The sequence below is a fragment of the Mastigoproctus giganteus genome, chromosome 1 (assembly GCF_048544385.1).
Source record: "Mastigoproctus giganteus isolate SK-2022 chromosome 1, ASM4854438v1, whole genome shotgun sequence".
Taxonomy (NCBI): domain Eukaryota; kingdom Metazoa; phylum Arthropoda; class Arachnida; order Uropygi; family Thelyphonidae; genus Mastigoproctus; species Mastigoproctus giganteus.
The window spans coordinates 17,360,395-17,384,379 of NC_143575.1; the positions used below are offsets into that span (position 1 = coordinate 17,360,395).

Consider the following 23,985-nt stretch of genomic DNA (forward strand, 5'->3'; position numbering starts at 1 on the left):
AGTGTAAAATTAACAGGAGAAGCTGCAAATAAGTTTCCAGAAAAACTAAAGGAAATAATTGAACGTGAAAATTTTCCAAATTTGGTGTTCAATGTTGACGAAAGTGGTTTGTTCTGGAAATGGGTACCAACAAAAAGCTTCATTTCTATTGAAGAAAAATCAGCTGCTGGGTTCAAAGCAGCCAAAGACCGTTTAACGTTACTCTTTGGATCAAATGCCTCTGGCGATTATAAATTAAAATTGTTATTAGTTTACCATTCAGAAAATCCGAGGGCGTTAAAAGGTAACATAAAAATGAATTGACCTGTAATATGGAAAGCAAATAGAAAAGCGTGGGTTACCAAGGAGTTATTTACTGATTGGTTTGTTAACCACTTTTGTCCTGAAGTAAAACGGTATTGTCAAAAAAACAACTTTGTAGAAAAAGCTCTTTTGGTGTTAGACAATGCTCCGGGACATCCTACTGATCTTCACACGTTGGACACATGCATTCCTGTCAAAGTTGTGTTTCTTCCAGCAAACACAACTTCCCTGATTCAGCCATTGGATCAGGGAGTAATAGCATCATTTAAAGCTTATTATCTGCGTCGAACATTAAGCAGTTTAACTGAACTAGAGGATAAAGAGGAAATGACAGTTAAAACTTTTTGGAAAAACTACACCATTAAAAACGCAATTGAAAACATTGATAGTTCTTGGAAAGAAGTCACTAAGAAATGCTTAAATGGAGTTTGGCGCAAAATATGGCCAGAAGTTGTACTAGAAGAAGAAAATAACATCCAAGAAATTAGAAATGAAGTTATCCAGATGGCTCAATCACTAGGTTTCGAAAATGTCGATGAAGAGGATGTTAGAAATTTATTGAATGCAGAAGATGATAGTTTTTTCAGTGCAAGATTTAGAAAACCTTGTTAGCAATGAAGACGAAGTTAAAGAAGTTCCTGCCGAAAAAGTGTTAACAACCAAAGATTTAAAAAGGTGCTTAAATGACATTGAAAACGTTTTAAATTTTTTTAGTGAAAATGATCCTGATTTAGGAAGAAGTATTATTGTAAAGCGATCAGTGTTAAATGCAATAACTCCGTATAGGCAATTGTTAAATGAAAGAGAAAAAGAGCATAAACAATCAACTTTAGACTCGTATTTTAAAATGTGATTTCACTTTGTATGTAAGTTGACTGTTTATTTAATAAAACTTTTCTTTGTCCGAAAAAAAAGCTTTTCATTTTCTTTACGTAGGAACGTATCCCTATTTTGGCCATAGTATTTTTACCTCTGAAAACGAAGTTTCGCTTAACGAAGTAATTTCGTGGAACGCATCCTATTCGTTATTCGAGGTATGCCTGTATATTGATTTAAATAAAATAATATTATATTGATGTGAGAAATTGTTGTTGTTACTGGTTTTTATACTGTTGCAAGTTTATCACAGGAAGGGAACCGTCATTATGTCACATAAACTATGTTTCACATTGTGCGGCATTTTCTCGGAATGTAACCCTGCGCAAATCAGTGGTAGACTGTATTCCATTTCGCAGTCTGTTCACAAAAAAAATAAAGAGCCAATTACTCAATCATGAAGAAGTCCACATCAAATGTTTACCTTTTTCGCTGCTCTGTTCCAATTCCTGTACAACAGATGGTTGTTGTTGTTACTGGTTTTTATACTGTTGCAAGTTTATCACAGGAAAACAGCGACGAAGAAGCAATGAATTTAGATTAAAAATCTAGAGTTATTAGCAAGATTAACTTTATGGACATGTTTCTAAGTTTTTCTCTTTTTTTTTTTTTACTGAATGAAGACAATTTTTTTTGCACCTTTTTTTTTTGTGTGTGTGTGTGTGCGCGCGGGTACAGAATCCTCATTATGTCATATAAACTACGTTTCACATTGCGCAACGTTTTCTCAGAAAGTAACCCTGCGCAAATTGGTAGTTGACTGTATTCCATTTCGCAGTCTGTTCATGAAAAAAATAAAGAGCCAATTACTCAATCATGAAGAAGTCCACATCAAATGTTTACCTTTTTCGCTGCTCTGTTCCAATTCCTGAACAACACATGCGTCTTCTGAGCCCAAAATTCAAACATCATGCCTATTCACCATTTCTGAAACATGGAATGTGAACTCATCAGAAAACAAAACCTAATTAAGAAAATTATTGTTGTTATCCATATTGTGAAGCATATTCAATGCAAATTCAAAATGTTTTGGTTTATCTTCAGGTTTCAAGGCCTGCATGAGCTGTACTTTGCAGGCATACTGCTTTAAATATTTGTGCACGACTATGTGCAGTTGATCTTAGTAGATGCAGCTACCTGGAGGCAGTTCTAGCAAACATTCCCTAGATTCATTCCACATCTTCAGCACCTGTGTTAAGACATCTATACCCATTTTTTTTGTGATGGTCATTTCCTGTTTCCATAAACTTTTGATGCCACTCGCAAATACTAATATGGAGATGGGGGTTGTCCATACTTTGTTTGATAATTTCTCTGAGTTTGAGTGTCAGATTTCGTCTCGACGAACCGTAGCACACATTGAGCCTTCTGTTTAGGAGACTCCATTTTCACTTACTCTACTCTGACATGACACAAGAACCACCTATAATATGGTAAAAAAAATTTTGAGTTGCTCTATCGATGGCTGTAAATTGTATTTTTTAAAAAAACTTGTTTTTCTTTTTATGGTTGGTTGATATGTTGTTTAATGGCACAAGGGCTGCTAAGGCCATACTGTGTCTGATTCTATTCCATAGTGCAATTACGCTAAAATCTGTTAAATAATCCTGTCTACTTTAAGAAAACAAAGAACTCGGCTAGATTTGCATTGTCTCCAATCAAATGAGGTAATATCAAAGGTTCTTGCAGATGTGAAAATTGTGTTTCAATAATTATTATAATGGTTGCAATTTATTAGAATATGCCTCACTGTATGTGTAGACTGACAAAATGTACAAACAGACAGATCTTTCCCCCTCAAGTAGATAAATATGGGTTAGATATGTATGCCCAATATGCGTTGTAGCCAGGATCACCTCCTCTTGCCTATTTGATTGCATGCTTGATAGCCATAACTTAGGTTCCTGTTTAAATTGAAGCAGCTTATTGCGCCTGCCAGATTTGCAACCATTGCTCTTCACACACGTTTTTTATGACTGATTTGTAGTCTGTATATGGCACTTGGCATATGGCAATTTAGATAACTAGCTTTAACAGTATTTGGTAAGTTTGGAGTATTGAATTGGAGTAATTTGGAGTATTGAGTTCAATTACACTACGGATTGGAATGAGATTGCCATCCCTACAAGTCAGAATTCTCTTAGCTTGTATGACCTTTTGATCTTTTAGTTCAATAGATCCCACTCAGAGATAACACCTTTGGAACTACAGGTAGTTCTCAACTTTACGAGTTAATTCGTTCCTAGCATGTGCTCGTAAAGTGGGAATTCATTTCCCATAGACATAAGGTTAAAAATAGGGGTTACATTCTCAACAATGAAATTAGTTAGCTAATTAGTTTGTCTTTAAACAATGACTGATTTATCGAAAGAAATGAAAACGTAGCCTGTAAAATCAAGCAACTTATAATAATAGAGAAATTATTTACGACTTACAAATGTTAAAGAATGTTGATTCTTCATCATCATTGACTAAATGCACACTCGTTGATCACTCATTATTGGCTCAGCACTCATTGGTTTGTTGCACAAGGAGTCATCTTCTTCAGAAATGCTTCAAGAGGCACTTGTTTCCATGATAATCTTCTCTTTCTTTATAAATTTCAAATAGCACGTATAAGCATTTTTTAACGGAATGCACAAATTGCAACTAACATGATTTTCACAGAGTAACAATTTCACAAAGCTTAAAAAAAAAAAAAAAAAAGGAATGAAGAGAAGATTCTGAAAATTTATTTATGTTTTTATACAATTGAAGATTTCAGTAAAGAGGAAACACATTTCACCATAATAACATAAAAACCACACAATTCCGTCTATCGATATTTTTGCAAATGCAATAACATGGAGTTTACTACCCATTTATAATTGCTTGCAGTAACGGAAAAGTCCAATAAACCGGAAAGTGCAAATTGTTTTATGATCGTGACCTCCAGAAATGTGCTTTAGAAAAATATCACAAAGGCATTTAAAATTTATTCTTATAACGGAACACATTATAACGATGAAAGTGTAGTGCATTTGACTGATTTGAATTGGTAACTAATACAATTTACAAACCACGCTCACGACCTTTTATATGGCCTTAAGGTCACACTCGTGGCCTTAAAAATGACATTTTAGAGAGATAAACAGCTTAGTTATACAAAAAACTTCCGAGATCTTGAAACGAATTACCAAAAAACAATGTGTTTTGGGTTCACATTACAATATTTTAACGATACAATGGTGTCTCTAGAACTGATTAATATCATAAAGCGGGGTACACTGTATTGTATAGCTATGCACATGGTTTGGAATACAGTATTTATGAAAGTTTAACATTCATTTTTTGCAATTAATGTTCATATTTTCGATTTTGTTGATACTTGATACTTGGGGAAAAAAACTCGTAAAGCGAGAACTGCCTGTATTTAGGGTTGTGTGGGGAGAGATTTTAACAGGAATTCCACCAAATGTTGTCACCTTTAACAATAATTCTGAATGTTTTGACTGTGTAGTTTCCACAAGTAAATCCCCTGACTGTAACCTTTTGACCATTTTAAGTGATCCAGCAGCATTTTCTAAATATCTCTGTATTATAAATGGAGAATTTGCTCACTAGTTGAGGAATGGATAATCAGGAAAGTTGGATACTCAGGGTGGTGACTGTCTTTTTTTAAGCACTTATGTTGCACATTACCTTCATCAGAATTATACCAACCTATGGTATTTGAGCTCAAAGGCTCTACGGCTGGATAATTTTCTTTATCCATGTCGGCTCCTTTTCACCCTGAGGGATTACCTTTTCCACCCAGGTTACTGGCCCCACCACGGGGAGGCGGGAACAGTGCCACTTGTGGCCAAGCATAGCAGTTAGTATGGTTAGTATATAATAAAGAAAAAGGTACTTTCCTTTTTCTGGCTCTCTTTTTATACTTTTAAAAAGTAGAGCTAATTAACAGAAAGACTTTTAAACCGAAATAAACAAGGAAAAACTCAGTCGCTCTATGAATCACAGTAGATATAGCACAGAAGATCGCTTGGCTTCAAGATTTGCTTGGCACTCGGGGCCTTTTCTTTTTATAATGAATTTATGAAGTTGTCCAGTTTTTGGGACACCCTATATTTTCTTTATTTGCCTGCTTATATTTTAACTTAACAGACAGTCAATTTATACAGACAGACAGTCAATTCATTAGAAATTCTGAAGGACTGTTTCAAAGAGTTTAAACAAAACTTTTTACAATGAATGGAAAAATTCTGTTGTGGCTGCAGGTCACAACCATCACAGTGGAAGGTTGTGAGCCCTTTTATGTGGAGTTGCAATAATTGTCACACTAAAATTATGCTTCAAATTAAGCTCCTAGAATTGGCAATAGAAAGAAAAGGGGGAGGGTTTCAAGAGAGGGAAGGACCTTCAGTGGAGGGAAACACAGGAGCTGAGAGAACCATACAGTTGTGGGACAAAATAAATTTGAGAACCACTATTCAAAACAAATACATCTGAATACTAAAACTGAGGTGGTCAACCTTCTTTAATTCAATATAATATTACAATTCAGCATGTTTGCTTTAATGTGTTAATACACTACATGATGCTTATATTTTATATTTAAAACTCAGAAATTACATTATAAGCTTTTAAACTAAGAAGCATCCAGTATGTATTCTTATATTAATATATTCTTCTTATGTTCTTATATCAAAGCTTTCATTGAAATCTATAATTTTTTCAAAAATCTGCCACTTTTACTTCTATTCATGCCCATCTTCAGAATATCTCTATAACTGTGCTGTGAAGTCCACTTCTCTAAGCTTAAAAACTGGAATGTAAGGTCAGTAGACCAAAGTTCAATTGCAATATACAAAAATATTTAATATCATAACAGCTGCATTCCAATACCTTTCACTGTGGCCTGAGCAGTTACAAATGGTTCTAAACCTTTAACATATTTAACATAAGGTAACATATTTTTCTATCCTAAACTTTAACACAGTTAAATAACTTTGTAACAATACATACCACTTAAATTACATACTGACTTTAGTCATCCAATTTTTTAGACAATAACAATTACTTCAGAAAATGAAAACCACTTTCGCTTCTGCCTTTTCCAAAAAATTCACGTTTCCGAAGTCTGAATTTCAATGCTCAAAAAAACTTACAGCTGTTCTCTCCAAGACTGTTGTCCTTCTATAAGTAATGGCATTGAAAATAACAGTAGTTGATTCAAATTTCACACTGTAAACAAGGCTATAACTGCTGTGTATATTGCTGAGTATAGAGTATGATAAATGAGATCTCACATGCAATATAAATTAGAGTTTATATGTATAGCACATAGTTTCTACAAGTTAACTAACAAGAAACATAGTTTCTTGTTAGTTAATACAGGGAATGTTTAAAAATTAAACATTAAAATTGACCATTTAAGCATGGGGCCCTGTTTGACAGAACTCGTTGAGCATGCTTGTGGCTGGCATTGTGTATATTCAGCAGTCAAAAATAAAATCACTGCTGAACCTTTTATAGATTATTAAATAAAAAATAATAAAAGGCAAGTATATATATTTCTGCTTATACATACAATGAATGTAGTTCAGATTATATGTACTGTAATATAAAAGCCAAAGATTGTTGTATCCCATTAAAACGTGGATAGCATGACAGCAGTTCTTTTAGTGTCTCCAATCTGGTTATCATCCAACATGATATAAAAGCCTATCTTCTCTCTACTGTGCTATATGCTACTAGAAACACAAAACCTAAGGAAGCACATCCAGTTGACATGGGTGGACAGTGGATGTTGAGTCAATTTGGTGTGACATAAACACTGGTAAAGGGAAAATGAGAGTAGGAGTGTGTTATAGGCCTAATGACTCTGATGAGTACAACGAACAATTGTGCAGAGAAATAGCGTGCCAGTAAATCAGAATGTCTTATAATGGGGGATTTTAACCTTCCAGATATTGACTGGAACTTTGGATTTGGCCACTCGCACGCTGTGTACAGAAAGGTTAGACAGGATAGGAAGGGAGGAGGGGTTATGCTGTTAGTTAAGAAACACAAAATCTAAGGAAGTGCATCCAGTTGACATGAGTGGACAGTGCAACGTTAAGTCTGTTTGGTGTGACAAACACTGGGAAAGGGAAAATGAGAGTAGGAGTGTGTTACAGGCCTAATGACTCTGATAAGTACAACGAACAGTTGTGCAGAGAAATAGAGTGGGTTAGTAAGTCAGAATGTCTTGTAATAGGGGACTTTAACTTTCCAGATATTGACTGGAATTCGTGGATTGGCCACTCGCATGCTAGAAAGACTTTTGTGGATTTACTGGAGGATTGTTTTCTACAGCAACATGTTCGAGGAGCAACCAGAGGAAGTAATACTCTTGATCTGATTATCAGCAGTGATTATTCATGCATTAAGATTTTGCAGATAAAGGAACCACTAGGTTCGATTTGGGGTTTACTGGTGCAACAGCAACCTATGCTATAATGCACCAACAACAGGAACCACTAGGTGACTGTGATCACAGTTTACTGATGTGGGATTTACTTAAAGATGTAACTACCATCAAGGGTAAAGGGAAGGGTTTTTGTTTTCGTAAAGGTCACTACAGTGGTCTCAGGCAGTTTTTAAATTCTATAGGGTAAGATCAACTGATGATGTTAAAAACAGTGAATTCTAAATGGGAAGCCTTCAAGGAATTAATCTTGGAAGCTACTAGGCTTTTCATACCAATTAAGAAATACTGTTCAAAATTTAGACCTAAATGGATGTCAGATGAACTGAGGCTCACGACTGAGAAGAAAAATGCGTGGAATGCACATAAATTATCAGGTGATGCAGAAGCCTATGGCAGATATAAAGTAGTCTGTAAACAAGTCACAAAGGAGGTTAGGCAAGCGAAGGCTGATTACAAGAAATCCTTGCCAAAGGATGCAAAGAAAAACAACAAAGACTTCTTTACTTATGTAAACTCTAGAAGGAAGGGGATGAATCAGATTGGTCCACTTGATGTTGGTGGTTCGACTGTTGATGATCCTGCTCAGATAGCTGACAAAGTGAATGAGTATTTTGCATCTACATTCACACATGAGGAATTCTGTAAGGAAGGGGAGGACAGAAGTTTACTAAACTCTAAAAGGGAGCTAAATTATTTTGTAATATTGGAGAGCAAAGTGGAGGAGAAATTGTTGAAGTTAAACATAAAAAAGGCAACTGGGACAGATGGAATCTATCCAATTATATTGAAGGAGGCAGCAAGAGAAGTAAGGTAAACCCTTAGCAATAATTATGAGGGCATCCTTAGATTCAGGGGATGTCCCCATAGACTGGAGATGTGCAAATGTATCCCCAATGCACAAAGGGGGTTCAAATGGTGACGCAAATAATTATAGACCTGTTAGTTTAACTTCTGTTCCGGGGAAAATAATGGAGTCACTGGCAATTAGATAAGTTATAAGATTTGTTAAAGTACCGATATGATTGGACTCAAGTTCAAATAGCAAAGCTTAGTAAATGGTACTCACCTTAGATAATCTGCAGTTGTTACTTCAGGTAGGATGGATGAATAATTTTGGGGTTTAAGAGGTTTTGAATAATTTAGAGTTTAAATGAGTTAATTAGTAAGGATACGGAATTAAAAATTAAAAACGAAATTAAAATATGCTCAAGGAAGTAGAAGGGCACAACTCCGTCCCTGTTTGTTTGGTTTTTTTTTTTTTTTTTTTTTTAGGAGCATTAGCAACTAAGGCCATATTGCTCCGCATCCTCCATATTTGGTGGTGACGGGCTCGAACTCCGGTCTACTCTGTCCCTGGTTGTCATTGAAGAATTAATTGGTTAAAATATATGAAACTGGTGAAGCCAAAAGTCATAACGACTGACTTTCGTTTTTTAAACGTCTTCAGTTGGCAATACTAAGTGAGTAGAGAACGTGTGTTTTTAAAGAACTTCTATGTTCCTGTGATGCTCTTTGTGACATGCGGGAATCTTAGGTGCATGAGATTCCAGACCGGGGAAAGGTTAGAGGGTAGTTTCACATTTATGACATTTAATTTGGAGTGATGGCGGAACCATTCTATAATAAGGGCATTGTATTGAAAAATTTTGTAACTAGATTTTAATTTTATGATGGTAATGGCTGAATCAACTAAAGGGGTGTGGTTGTGGGAATGTACGTGTAGTGTAAGTCGTGTCAGTACTGGATTGCCCTGTTCTGAAACTGTTGTAATGGTAATAAGCCCGTGTGTTAGAGGTTTTTGTGGAACCATACTTGGTAGTGGTGCTTCCGATGTAGCAGGCATTGCAATTTTGCTGACATTTGATTAAATATACAATATTATTCATGTCATTTATTGGGTATTTATATGTTTCTTTGTATGTATTAAATAGTGACCCAAGTTTGTTATATGAGGAAAATATAAGTGTAATGTCAGTGCCTGTGAACACTTGACTGAATTGTCTGGCGAGACTACTGTGATAAGAGAGAGTGTGATGCGCGTGCTCCCTTTTGTGTTGTGTTTGGGTGAACTATTGGTGTTATTTTTGGCGACGGAAATAATGTGTTGGATTAATTGGAACGGGTATTTCCTGGACATGAACTTTTTTGTAAGATATTGTAGTTCAACAGATAAGTCATCTTGTGAAGAGCTGTATTTAATAGCGTTGTGAGCTGTATTTAATAGCGTTGGTTACAAAGAACAGCTTTTTTTGTGCTAAGTGGGTGGTGTGATTCATAGTGTAGATATTTACCTGTGTGTGTATTTTTCCTAAAAATCTTGGTTCCCAGTTTGGTGCCTGTTTTGTATATTGTGAGGTTAAAGAAATCGATTTGTTTGTTAATTTCTGTTTCAAGTGTGTATTTTAGTCTATCATGTATTGAGTTGAATTTAATAAAAAGATTATCAATTGTAGTTCTATTTCCTATTATAAGTATGTTGTCTGCATAACGTATATATAGTTTAATAGTTTAATAAACATATATAATAGTTTAGACAAGACTTCAGTTATAGCTCGGACACACCATGGTTTTGTTAAGGGGAAGTCTTGCCTGACCAATTTGATTGCATATTATGATGCAGTCACAAAAGAACTGGATGCAGGGAATAGCTTTGATATTATATACTTGGATCTTAGAAAGGCTTTTGATACTGTTGCACATGGAAGACTGCTACACAAATTGGAGCAGTGTGACATTGGAGGCAAATTGCTGCTATGGATAAAGGGGTGGTTGAGGGGGAGAAGACAGAGAGTGGTAATCAATGGACACTGCTCATCGTGGACTAATGTTATTAGTGGAGTCCCTCAGGGCTCAGTGTTGGGTCCATTATTGTTTTCTGTATTTATAAATGATATTGATGATGGTATATCAAGCTTAATGTCCAAGTTTGCAGACGATACAAAGGTTGGCAGGGTTGTCAAGGATACTACTGACACTATGCTGCTGCAACAGGATCTGGAAAGGTTGAGCAGATGGGCTGAGAGGTGGCAAATGAAGTTTAACATTGACAAATGTAAAGTACTATACATGGGAAACAGCAACCCCAGAGCAACGTATCAACTCTGTGGTACTACACTGACAGTGGTAGAGAATGAAAGGGACTTGGGGGTGGTTGTGCAGGCAGATATGAAGTTCTCTGAGCAGTGCAGACGGGCTGCAAGAGTAGCTCATGGTGTATTGTCAATGATATATAGGAATTTTTCTAGCAGGGATAAGGAGGTGATTATTCCCTTGTATAAGGCAATGGTCAGACCACACCTAGAGTACTGTATACAGGCCTGGAGGCCTCATTTCAAGAAGGATGTAGAGCTGCTGGAACGAGTACAGAGAAGGGCAACAAGAGTAGTGAATGGAACAAAGGGGTGCTCTTACGAAGAAAGGCTTAAGTTTTGCAAACTACAGTGTCTGGAGACTAGGCACCAGCGAGGTGATCTGATAGAGGTGTATAAAGCCTTGAATGGTTTAAGCATGCTCAATGCTGATGGGATTCTTCCTCTTGCTCAGAATAATCACCTGAGAGGGCATAAATTCAAATTGAGGAAAGACAGATGTAGGATAGACGTGCGGAAATTTGCCTTTAGCCAGCGGGTGGTTGGTTGGTGGAACAGACTTCCATCCCTTGTAGTGGAGGTTGATAGCCTAAATAAGTTTAAGGCTCAGCTGGACAGGTATTTTGAACGAACAGAGGGGTGAAGTGGAAGTGGGTTTTTTTTTTTTTTTTTTTTTGGCTGATGCTGCATAAGCTTGCTTTCTTGCATCAAATGCCTCTACTAATGCTAATGCTAATCCCTGAAGGGTAAGGCTGTAGTATTTGGTTTCCAGTGGGAAATTATACTACCATAATTTCCAGTGAAGACATCTTAGTGTCTTTTGACGTTGTTTCTTTATATACAAATGTACACTTACCATTTACACTACAAGCCTTACGAGAATTCCTAATGACAGACAATACTTTAATCAACCGCACCTCTCTATCCATCAAAAATATCTTAGAACTTACTTCGTTTTTACTGGATGCTAGACACTTCTGGTTCCATAACCAAATATTTCAACAAACATTCGGACTACCCATGGGTCTAGAAATTTCTGCCCCCTTATCTGAGATTTATTTAGCAACCATAGAAAACCAAATACCACAGCCTTACCCTTCAGGGATTACACTATATATACGTTATGCAGACGACATACTTATAATAGGAAATAGAACTACAATTGATAATATTTTTATTGAATTCAACTCAATACATGATAGACTAAAATACACACTTGAAACAGAAATTAACAAACAAATCAATTTCCTTAACCTCATAATATACAAAACAGGCACCAAACTGGGAACCAAGATTTTTAGGAAAAATATACACATAGGTAAATATCTACACTTTGAATCACACCACCCACTTAGCACAAAAAAAGCTGTTCTTTATAACCAAATTCACAATGTTATTAAATACAGCTCTTCACAAGATGACTTATCTGTTGAACTACAATATCTTACAAAAAAGTTCATGTCCAGGAAATACCTGTTCCAATTAATCCAACACATTATTTCCGTCGCCAAAAATAACACCAATAGTTCACCCAAACACAACACAAAAGGGAGCACGCGCATCATTCTCCCTTATCACAGTAGTCTCACCAGACAATTCCGTCAAGTGTTCACAGGCACTGACATTACACTTATATTTTCCTCATATAACAAACTTGGGTCACTATTTAATACATACAAAGAAACATATATTTTTTTTTTTTTTTTTTGATTTGGTAGTTGTTGGCGCATCGGCTTCTGTGGCCATATTGCACCTCCCAAGGTTTTTGCAGTACTTTGATCCAAGCCCGAGGCGGGAATCGAACCCGCGACCTTTGGGTTGCCGGGCAGGTACTTTACCCACTCGGCTAGCCCGGTCGGCTAAAGAAACATATAAATACCCAATAAATGACATGAATAATATTGTATATTTAATCAAATGTCAGCAAAATTGCAATGCCTGCTACATCGGGAGCACCACTACCAAGTACGGTTCCACAAAAACTTCTAACACACGGGCTTATTACCATTACAACAGTTTCAGAACAGGGCAATCCAGTACTGACACGACTTACACTACACGTACATTCCCACAACCACACCCCTTTAGTTGATTCATCCATTACCATCATAAAATTAAAACCTAGTTGCAAAATTTTTCAATACGATGCCCTTATTATAGAATGGTTCCGTCATCACTCCAAATTAAATGTCATAAATGCGAAACTACCCTCCAGCCTTTCCCCGGTTGGGAATCTCATGCACCTAAGATTCCCGCATGTCACAAAGAGCATCACGGGAACATAGAAGTTCTTTAAAAACACGCATTCTCTCCTCAATTAGTATTGCCAACTGAAGACGTTAAAAAAACGAAAGTCAGTCGTTATGACTTTTGGCTTCACCGGTTTCATATATTTTAATCAATTAATTCTTCAATGACAACCAGGGACGGATATGTGCACTTCTACTTCCTTGAGTATATTTTAATTCCGTTTTTAATTTTTAATTCTGTATCCTTACTAATTAACTCATTTAAACTCTAAATTATTCAAAATCTCTTAAACCCCAAAATTATTCATCCATTCTACCTCAAGTAACAACTGCAGATTATCTAAGGTGAGTACCGTTTACTAAGCTTTGCTATTTGAACTGGAGTCACTTAACACTGATCCGATCCCCTGGGTAAATATCTACCCAGATCAAATTACAACTAATAAATTCTATAATTTTTACTCTACTTACATAGCTGAAACTCGCTATAGTTGGAGCCAGAACTGTTTTCTTGAATTTTCCCACTTCAATTTTCAAAATCTTCTATTGAATTTCACGAAATTTACAAAAATGTGACATCAAGTGTGCATTAAACCCACCTAATTTGCCTATGGCTTATGAAACATGACACTTGATTCGTTCGTTTCTTTTGGAGGGGGAGTTTCTCTTTACAGAGCGAAATTGTTTTCGTGGCGCGGAGCGTGAGAAAACCGTTGGCTACGTCACACCGTCGCCCGTAAAGTTACGTCGAATATTGAAGGGAAGGGAAGGGAAGGTAGGTAAATACTTTTAGTTGAGTAGCAGTGTTTTTGAAAGGCGAACAGATCGTATTTCCTTTCTTCAACGTGTATTGCTCCTACGAACAGAAGATCAAGGAAATTCATCTGTTGTAAACCGGACAAAACTGTAAAACTGATAACACTGCAAAGCGCATTTTATGAAAACAAAAAAGTTTGCTTTATTGTAATTATTTTTAGTAAACAATATCGGAACAGCAGTTTCCTGGGTTTGATCTTGTAACGAAATTTCGAGAAAGTATTTATTTATAGTTGCGTTATAAACTTCGAAAACTTGTGCATAAAAGGAAAGAAAAAAATCATCCGCTATGAATAACGTTCTTTCTTGAACTGTGTATTCTTCACAAAACTGCAATATTTATAACAATTCAAAGCTAACAGATTACGACTAACGGCTGCTCAAAACCTATTGTTAGAAGATATTTGCTTGTTACGCTTTGATGTCATCACAAAGGGAGAAATTCATATTTAGTACAGAAGCGGAATAAATTCACTATCCACGGTCATAAAGCTGTTCTAGCTACAATAAACAGATAACCCCGCTGAAAAAATATATTTTCTCCCCATCACTTCTCTTGTTTTTCTGTGATTTTTGGCAGATGGGTCGCTGACTGCTAAATGCGGTCGGTGACCGCATTTAGCAGTCTCCCTCCTTGTGGTCAAAGATCCCGAAATAGAGAGAGAGAGGTCATCCCGGAATATAAATGGAATTTGTTTGTCGGAATGCTGCCCACCAATTATCAACTCTTTTAGTGACCTTCTAATGTAGGTTGTGTTCAAATAATACACTTTGCCAAAATTCGAAATTGCTACATCAATTAGGAGCACAAACCGTTTCCCCCAACATAACGAATTACTTTATAGGTATAATAAAGGACGACTACTGATGATTTTTACTGACTGGAAGGAACTGTCCGCAATAAAACATCTGTACAAGGGCGCTCACTCAAAAGAAGCTATTTGCATTCAGGGACAAGCTATACAGCGATTTTTGAAATGCATAATGCAATTCACTCGCTAATATTTCCAGAGGGATTGTTCAAACTATTGTTCCTGAAAATAATTACGAAAAAGCTAATCGGCTTCACTGTAGGACTTAGGCGTCCTACGTTGAAGCTGACTTATTAGCATCTGTTGTGAAACTGAATTCAAGCATCGAAACATATGACTCTTTGTGCTGAATATTTCGGGCGTGTGTTCACAATGAACAATTTTTGATGGTATCGAGGAAATATCTGATTTAGTTCTCTAAAAACAATTACAATAAAGCCAACTTTTTTTTTTTGAAAAAAAAAAAGTTGGCTTTATTGTAATTGCGCATTGTGGTGATCAGTTTTTTCTTCTGTTTTCCTTCCGTTTCCAGTATGGCTTCCAATAGATGAATTTCCTTGATATTTTGTTAGTAGATACAATACATACTGAAGAGAAGAAAAGATATTTTTGTTTTTCAAAAATTCGTTGCAATTCTTTCGTACAACAATTACGAAAACCAGTAAAGCAAACTGTTGTGAGAGAGCCATGCGGGAGAGCTATGCAAATTAGTGTAATGATGCTCAACTGTTTGTTTTCCACGAAAATCGTTTACATTTTTACGTTCTCCTTGGATCACCTTGGTAACGCTAATTGACGTAAGCTCGATCAGTCAATTATCTCTCCGCTTGCGTTGATTCGTTTTAGCCAGAGGCGTCCAGATGACGCGCGAATTTTTGAACTAATGATATAACTCGTTTTATTTTCAAAGCTTGGATCTTGTTTTGCCGACATCAAAATTTAGTAAATTGAAATGTGATCGTACATTTTTGCTGTTTTAGAGTAAATTAATAGTTTTTGCTGAGCGCTAAAGGTAGGAAATCAAAGAATATACTTCTGTTTATGTATATTGGGAGTTTCAATTTTGTAAATTGAGTAGAAATTATGGAAATTACTTGTTTTTTTCAGGAGGGGCAACTTTCAAGTTAGGGTTAAAGTAGAGTTAAAAAAAAGGTGGACCAGTTCGGGGTTTTAAAGAAGTGATGCAGGATCACCTAGACAAGACTGCAGTAATAGTTCAGACACAGCATGGGTTTGTTAAGGGGAAGTCTTGTCTGACCAATTTGATAGGAAAATAATGCAGTGTGGTCACAAAGGAACTGGATGCAAAAAATAATTTTGATATCATATACTGAATTTCAGAAAAGCTTTTGATACTGTTGCACATGGAAGATTGCTGTACAAATTGGAGCAGTATGGCATTAAGGGCAAGTTGCTGCAATGTATAAAGGGATGGCTGAGTGGGAGAGGGCAGAGAGTGGTAATAAATGGACACTGCTCTATGTGGACTAATGTTATTAGTGGAGTCCCCCAGGGTTTCTTGCTGGGCTTATTGTTGTTTTGTGTAATTATTAAGGATATCGATGAAGGTATATCAGGCTTAATGTCAAAGTTTGCAGATGATACAAAGGTTGGCAGGGTTGTTAATGATAGTAAAGCCAGTATGCTACTGCAACAGGATCTGGAAAACTTAGGTAGAAGGGCTGAGAAGTGGCAACTGAAGTTTAATATTGACAAATGCAAAGTACTGCATATGGGTAGCAGTAACCCAAGAGAAAAGTACCAACTGTGTGGTACTACACTCAGGGAAGTGGAGAATGAAAAAGACCTGGGGGTAATTGTGCAGTCGGATATGAAGTTCTCTGAGCAGTGCAGACAGACTGCCAGAGCAGTGCAGACAGACTGCCAGAGCAGGTCATGGGGTTTTTTCAATGATATATAGGAATTTTTCTAGCAGAGACAAGGAGGTGATTATACCTTTGTATAATCACCTCCTTATACTGTGTACAGGACTGGAGACCTCATTTTAGGAAGGATGCAGAGTTGCTAGAATGAGTACAGAGAAGGGCAACAAGATTGGTGAGAGGAACAAAGGGGTTCTCTTACCAAGAGAGGATTAAATTCTGCAATTTGCAGCATCTGGAGACTAGGCACCTGCAAGGTGATCTGATTGAGGTGTACAAGGCCTTGAATGGCTTGAGCAGGCTCAATGCTGATGGAATACTTCCACTTGCTCAGATTAAGAACCTGAGGGGGGCATAGATTCAAATTGAGGAATGACAGTTATAGAATGAATGTGCAGAAGTTTGCCTTTAGCCAGCAGGTAGTTGATTGCCGGAACAGACTTCCATCTGTTGTTGTGGAAGTTGATAGCTTATATAAATTTAAGGCTGAATTAAACATTTGGAGTGACCGGTTGGATGGAATGGGAAGGTTTTTTTTTTGTTTTGTTTTGGCTGATGCTCTATAAGTTTGCTATGCCTCAAGTAATGCTAATGCTAAAATCTGGTCAGCTGGTGCACCCTCTCACATTAAAAGTCTCCTCTTGGTGGAATACTGCCTATTAATGTGGGCAAACCTAAAAATTTGCCACGAACATACCATCTCTTGTACTCCAATGAAAGAAAATTTAAATTCAGTTTCACTGAGGTAGCTGCTTTAGATAAAATCATTCTGTGCAGTTTCAAAGTTTTCTCAAATGCTTGACAGGCCCTTTATGTTTTGGAATAAGGTTGTTGGCTAGCATATTGCTCCCCCCCTTCAGGAATACTAGGCGGAGGCCTTCATTAATTCCTTTCTCTAATAAAATCGTTTTTCTTTATGGGTTCTTTCCTTATTTATATTTTTATTTTTTGAAAACCTCAAATATCATAAGGAAACTATTGATGCCAATCCTATCTTCCAACAACCCGTAGTATTTTTTTTTTAAATATATATGTGAGTGTATGTGCTGGGTGTTTGTGCATATATCTGACAATGTAAATACAATTCATTTTATTATTATTTACATATCTTGTTATCTGCCATAAACTCCTCTAGCCTCAGCTATACCAGAAATATTGCCTTCAGCAGTTAATGGTCATGTTAATTCTCTGGCACAACACATAAACAGATACAGTAGAACATCGGTTTTCCAGAATAATTTGAAAGGCTGATCTTTCTTCCTTTTTTTTTTTTTTCATTAATGAAAAAAAATTAATGAAAATAGCGGTACAGTAAGCACCGGTTTTAATGATCACGTTTGCAAACTGTATTTTGATTATAATAAATGAGAGTTGAGTTTACTATCCATTTATAACAGATTGTACAAACAAAAAGCCCGATAAACTGAAAACTGCAAACTGTTTTTATCATTTTATGGTCGTGATCTCTAGAATTCTATGTGACCTTCAGAAATGTGCTTTAGAAAAATATTACAGAGACTACACCGTACTGGGTTTTCTTGTATTTCAGATTAGTTTAGCTCCAAATTCGGCAAGAATAATATCGGCCTGAAACAGTGTGATTTATTATTTTTCTCAATTTTTTTTATTTTTTTAAAACCCAAGCATGGTACTAAGTACTATAGGTTCTAATACCTCTCGTGTTTAGGGTTTCCATTAAAAAAAAAAAAAAAAAAAGGTAAAAGAAAAGAAAACACAGTTTAACACTGCAATAAAAAACGGAAATTATTAATAGAATTAGAAAAGATGAAAATTTAGGAAATCTCTTCAAAGAGTTTAATATGGGGACTTCAACAATTTAGGACATCAAGAAAAATTCCACTGCTATAACAGAATTTGCATCAATTATGGATAGTGAAGGAGGAATTAGCAGGAAAAAGACTATGTCAAAACCTGAAAATGCCGTTTTAGACAGTGCACTTTATTTATTTATTTTTTTTTTTTCTTCAGAAGCGAAGTTTAAGTGAACCAGTCTGGCTCAATGTTGTGTGAAAAAGCATTGGATTTTAATTGAAAATTAAGAGGTAATGAAGATTTTAAGGCAAGCACAGGTTGGCTGAAAAATTTTAAACTGAGACAGGGTATACGTGAACTAGACATTCAAGGTGAGAAACTTTCTGCAGACGAATTGGCAGCGGTGTCCTTTAAAAGTAAGTTCGCTTCATTTAAGCAAATTATGAGAAAGAAAACGTTTATAATGTTGATGAGATGGGCTTATTATGGAAAGCAGCATTACCGAGAAAAACCCTAGCCACTAAAAGAGAAATGCCTGCACCAAGTTTTAATATGAGAAAATAGCGAGTTACAATTGCTATGTGTGCAAATGTCACTGGGATGCACAGATTGTCCATGCTCATTATCGATAAGTCGAAAAAACTGAGAGCATTTAAAAATCTTTCTAATTTTCCTGTTTCGTATAAAAATCATAAAAATGCCTGGATGGACGTTTCTATTTTCTGAGATTAATTTATAACTTTTTTAAATTTAATTAATCTTAATTATTTAATTTAATCATAAGGTAAGATTAAATTTATTTTATCTAATTTAATCAAATTTATTTAATTAAATAATAATATTAAATTTATTTAATCTTACCAGAAAAATTATCCGGAAAATTTTCTGGTTCAATTATCCGGAAAATTTGGCTATCCGGAAGACATCCGACATCAATTATTCCAGATAACTGATGATCTAATGTATTTTATTTGTATATATTATTACACTATGGAACAAAACCGAACCTTATGGAATATTTTTACGCCCATATACATAATCTTAGAAATTCCTGGGAGAGTTCAGTACCTCAGAAATTCTTGACAGAGTTCAAAAGAGAAAATAATTAATGTCTTCTCACCACTCCACACTTTACCTGCAGAAATTTCCACAGACATTGCTAATCCAAACTGACATTTGTGATTCCACCAAATTCTTATAAACTTATCAAAAATATGCAGCAAAATAAAGTCTACTAACATGTGAGGTGTGATCAAAAATTAGGTAATGAATTAATATTTGGGAAATGATGAAGCTTACCAACTTTCAAAGTATTCTCTTTGACACCATATACACCAACTGGCATTAGCATTAGTAGAGGCATATGATGCAAGAAAGCAACCTTATTTAGCATCAGCCAAAAAAAAAAAGAAAAAAAACCTTCCCGTTTCACCCATCCATTCACTCCAAAAGTTTGTCTAGTTCAGCCTTGAATTTATTTAAGGTGTCAACTTTTACAATGACAGATGGAAGTTTGTTCCAGCAATCAACCACCCACTGGCTAAGGGCAAATTTCCGCACATCTATTCTACAACCATTGATTCTAACACTTCTGCAACTTCTGAAAGTATTCCTGATAGGCTTCTTTTTGGATTGCTAATAGTTTGTGCATTGTACCTTGAATAATCCTCAGTCAGGGTAATCTGTGATTATTGAAGGGGACTTGAAGCTTGGAAGATAAAAATAAATATATATATATCAAAGGAAACTAAATCTGGTGAGAATGACAGACCGTAGTGATGGACTACTTTGTAAGAAATCCTTGGATAGAAAGCATGGGGGTATGCAAGTTCTCTTCAGTGCTAATTCTCTGATGCCCAATTTCCTGGCTGTTTTCTCTAAACAGCATCACACAACTGACATAAAACTATTTTTGGCTAAGGTAAAGAAAGCCCACACGAGAAGCATGCAAAAGTTCGATGAAATTTACCGGTAAAAGTACTTTACCATAACGGCATTTGTATTATTGCTTACTCTGTAAACAGACGGTAGGTGTTATCGGTCTGGAGTAGAAGTTGAATCCCACGGGAGCTTGAAACCCTCCCGAAGTGTGGGGGGGGGGGTAAGCTGACCTTTTTTATTTAGAATCACTAATTGAATTAACTAATTGAATCACGAACAGAGTCATATTGGAAGTTCTGGCGTCGTAAAAAATGTTCATAGCGTAGTTTCACCAGTAAACTTTTTCGAAGTTTGCTGTGCTTCTCGTGTGGGCTTCCTTTACCTTTGCCTTTTTTTTCTTAATAAACAATTATCTGCTAGTCCACCAGTGAATCTAAAGAAAAAGGACAGGTTACCCCCTGACGCTTTTTCGGGATGGTTTCAATCTCCCATGGGATTCAATTTCTACTCCTGACCGATAACACCCACTATATGTTTACTGAGCGAGCAACAATACAAATGCCGTTACGGCAAAGTACTTTTACTGGTAAATTTATCGAACTTTTGCGTGCTTCTCGTGTGAGCTTTCTTTACCTTTGCCCTATTTTTTTAGTATTCCTGGTGTGCTGTTTAACCATGAAGGACAAATTCATAATGACCAATGCCCTGTGAGTTGAAAACAAACAAGATAAGTATAATATTTGCATTTGATTGAAAATGCCTTGCTTTTTTTATTTTTCTTGCCATACACCCACAATTCATCCCCAGTAATGATGGAAGAAACAAAGTGTGGATCAGCAGCACTCTAACAAAGATCCTGAGGTTTGAGAACTCACCAGTCTGTGGTCATCAGTGATTATGCAAAATGCATTTCATTTATAAATTTTGGGAATGAAATGCATTTTGCATAATCACTGATAATTACGATTTTACTAGCAACTTCACACAAATGTCAATCACTTCTGATCAAATCATGAAGACAAGTGATTGAATCACTGGTTTTTGAAGCTGAAGGACAGATAGAGAGAGGATCGTGTTCAACAGATAAGTGACCTCTTTAAACTTTGAGAACCACTGACAAGCCTGAACAAATAGCATCTTTTCCAAAAGTTGTTTTTAATATTTCCTGGGTTTCTGTTGCATTTTTCCCTAATTTGAAATAAAATTTGATGCAAATTCACTGATTGGTAAAATCACTCATTTTAAAATGTAATGTGACAAAATGCTTCCATTCAACATGCACTAATTCCGACTGACTACAAATAAATAGGCGATTAGCACATTACTACATCTAGATGAGTCTCCAAGAATGTTGAATGCTATCATGTCAAGAAACGGAGTCAGTCCCTAATTTTTTTGACCACACCTCACATATTAACAAATTCTACTCTGGAGTATCAAGCTGAAAGTGAATTTTATGTTGAAAAGATAAAAAAAAAAAAAAAAAAAAATTTGGATTAACAAAAGTAAATACATTAGCCTAACCTGATAATAAGATTTCTTGATATCCTTAAGGGATGCATTTTTAGATACTCCCAGAACCTCATAATAGTCTCTTTTTGAATTTATACTTGATGTATGGAAATCTCGAGGGTTGTTTATACTCGATGTATAGAAATCCCGATGGTATGTTTTCTTTAGCGTATAGACTGAAGGATTTACTAAAGGAGGGAAAATATATATAGTTCACATTTATAGAAATGAATTTATATCAATATTATTTAAAAAATTTGAGAAATTAAGTTTCAGAAACTTATTTTCTGCGTACATTAAAAAAAAAACAAAAAAACTCACAACCTGGTGAACAACAAAACTAAAATTTCTTCATAATGAAATTTCTTAAAAAATTAAACATGGTTATAACCTGGGATACATAATTCAATGCTTAAAAACATAAACAGAAAGAAATAACACTGCCAGATTGATATATAAACCTACTTCCCCAAATCATAACTCTAAATGAGTCATTACCTTTGTGAGTTATATTCACTAAAAGATAACAATTTAAACCATTAATCCAATTTAAAAATTTAGGCGCCTCCGTAGCCAGGAGCAGTAGTGCATAGCACACGCTTCTTGATTAGACCGGGGTTCGAGCCCGTACCCACCAAATACGGAGGATGCGGCAGGTCACTGAATGACCACCGCATATTCCCAGCCTGGATAAAGGGTGAGGGTTGGTGTCAGGAAGGGCATCCGGCCGTAAAAATTGCATGCCAAAACAATAAAAAAACGCCGACCCCATATAATAATGGGAAAAAGGCGAGGATAAAAAAAAATACAATTAAAAAATGTAAATCCTATCCATAGTTTTACTGATGATAGCACATTACGTTCCACCTTCCAATTTGAAAAAGCTTGTCCTGCACCAACCACTTCAAATTCTCATATCCATCACCAAGTCCTTAGGTGCCAATCTCTGTCTAATTCTTCAGTGGGGCAAAGAACCCTTAGTTAATTAATCTCTCTAAAATTCAGTCCTATCTTATTTCTTTCAAAACAGAGTCTACTACTGCTCATCTTTGACAACACTCAGATTTCTAGACAAGATCACATTACCTCTACTAGGAATTACCCTAACATTTAATCTCTCTTGACATAAGCACATCACAAATATTGCTTCCTCTGCATCCAAAAAATGGGTTTTTGTTTTTGCTCTCAGTAATACATTTTTCTAAACAACTATTTACTCTGTACTAATCTCAAATCTGCCCTACCATGGAATATTGTTCTCACATCTGGGGTTTTGCCCACAGAACCTCTCTCCTAGAATCTATTCAAAAGGTGCAGTCAGGTTAATTACCTGTCTCATAGTAGTAGTAGAGGCATGTGATGCAAGAAAGCAAGCTTAAAAAAAAAAAAAAAAAAAAAAATCCATTCACCCAGCATCCATTCACTGTACATTCCAAACTCAAAAAACCAACTTTTTCTCATTTATCCCTCCTACTTCCATTATCTGGAACAACCTTCCTTCACATGTATTTCCTGAAAATTACAATCTACAGAAATTAAAGTCTAATATCAACATGTATCTTGTCTTTTCAACCTGTAACCCATGCATACTACTATGTACTATAGGTTCTAATACCTTTTGTGTTTGGGGTTTTCATAAAATAAAAGTAATCTCATTCAGAGTAATTTTTTACCATAAGATTCAAATACATATGTAAATGATCTATAAAATTTAACACTGTGGCATCTGTTGTGTATAGACCCCAAGACATTCTACTCTTTCCCACTGCAAAATTGGCACGGGGCTGAAAAAACTGACTCCTTTACGGTGTTTCATTGCATCCATTTTTCAGATTTCATCACCTAATACTGTAACGATTCTTTTTTAAATGAGTGCACTTCACTTTATTTTATTATTTATTCATATTATTAAACTAAATTTTAAAAAATTTAGTTTTATTGATTTACTTTATTCGCTTACTACTTTGTATTGTTATGGACATAACCTCAAATAAAAATTAAATGTCCATAACAAAAAAACATTAGTATATTCGCCATGATTGGAAAGGTTTGAGTTTCAAACAATAGATATCAGTCATTGTAAATTCGAAAGATACGAATAATTTTTGCCAAATCTTACCACTAAATGAGTAATAGTGCCAAGAAATATTCCTCAAAATTGAACATTTAGATCTGCATTCAAAATACGGTATGATTTTTGCAGCACATCTAGCACAAAGCACGTAAGTCCTAGTAATCATTGTTTTTGATTTTTACTTTGTTTGCGCAAACATGCCAATAAAACAGTTGGATACTTTCAGTTTTACAAGTTGAAAATTCATCAGAAAGGAAAAAATAAGA

At 35.6% G+C, this 23,985-nt stretch overlaps 1 protein-coding gene across 1 annotated transcript in view; it reads right to left on the reverse strand.

The window, feature by feature from the left end:
* LOC150090589 (dnaJ homolog l(2)tid, mitochondrial-like) overlaps positions 1-23,985 on the reverse strand; it is a 98,184-nt gene extending 74,199 nt beyond the window's left edge. The window contains exons 1-2 of the mRNA XM_090378952.1: positions 23,765-23,985; positions 21,658-21,833 (exon numbers count right to left, since the gene is read on the reverse strand). Coding sequence (XP_090235078.1) covers positions 21,658-21,833; positions 23,765-23,885 — 297 coding nt within the window. The 5' untranslated portion in view covers positions 23,886-23,985. The remainder of the gene's footprint in view (positions 1-21,657; positions 21,834-23,764) is intronic.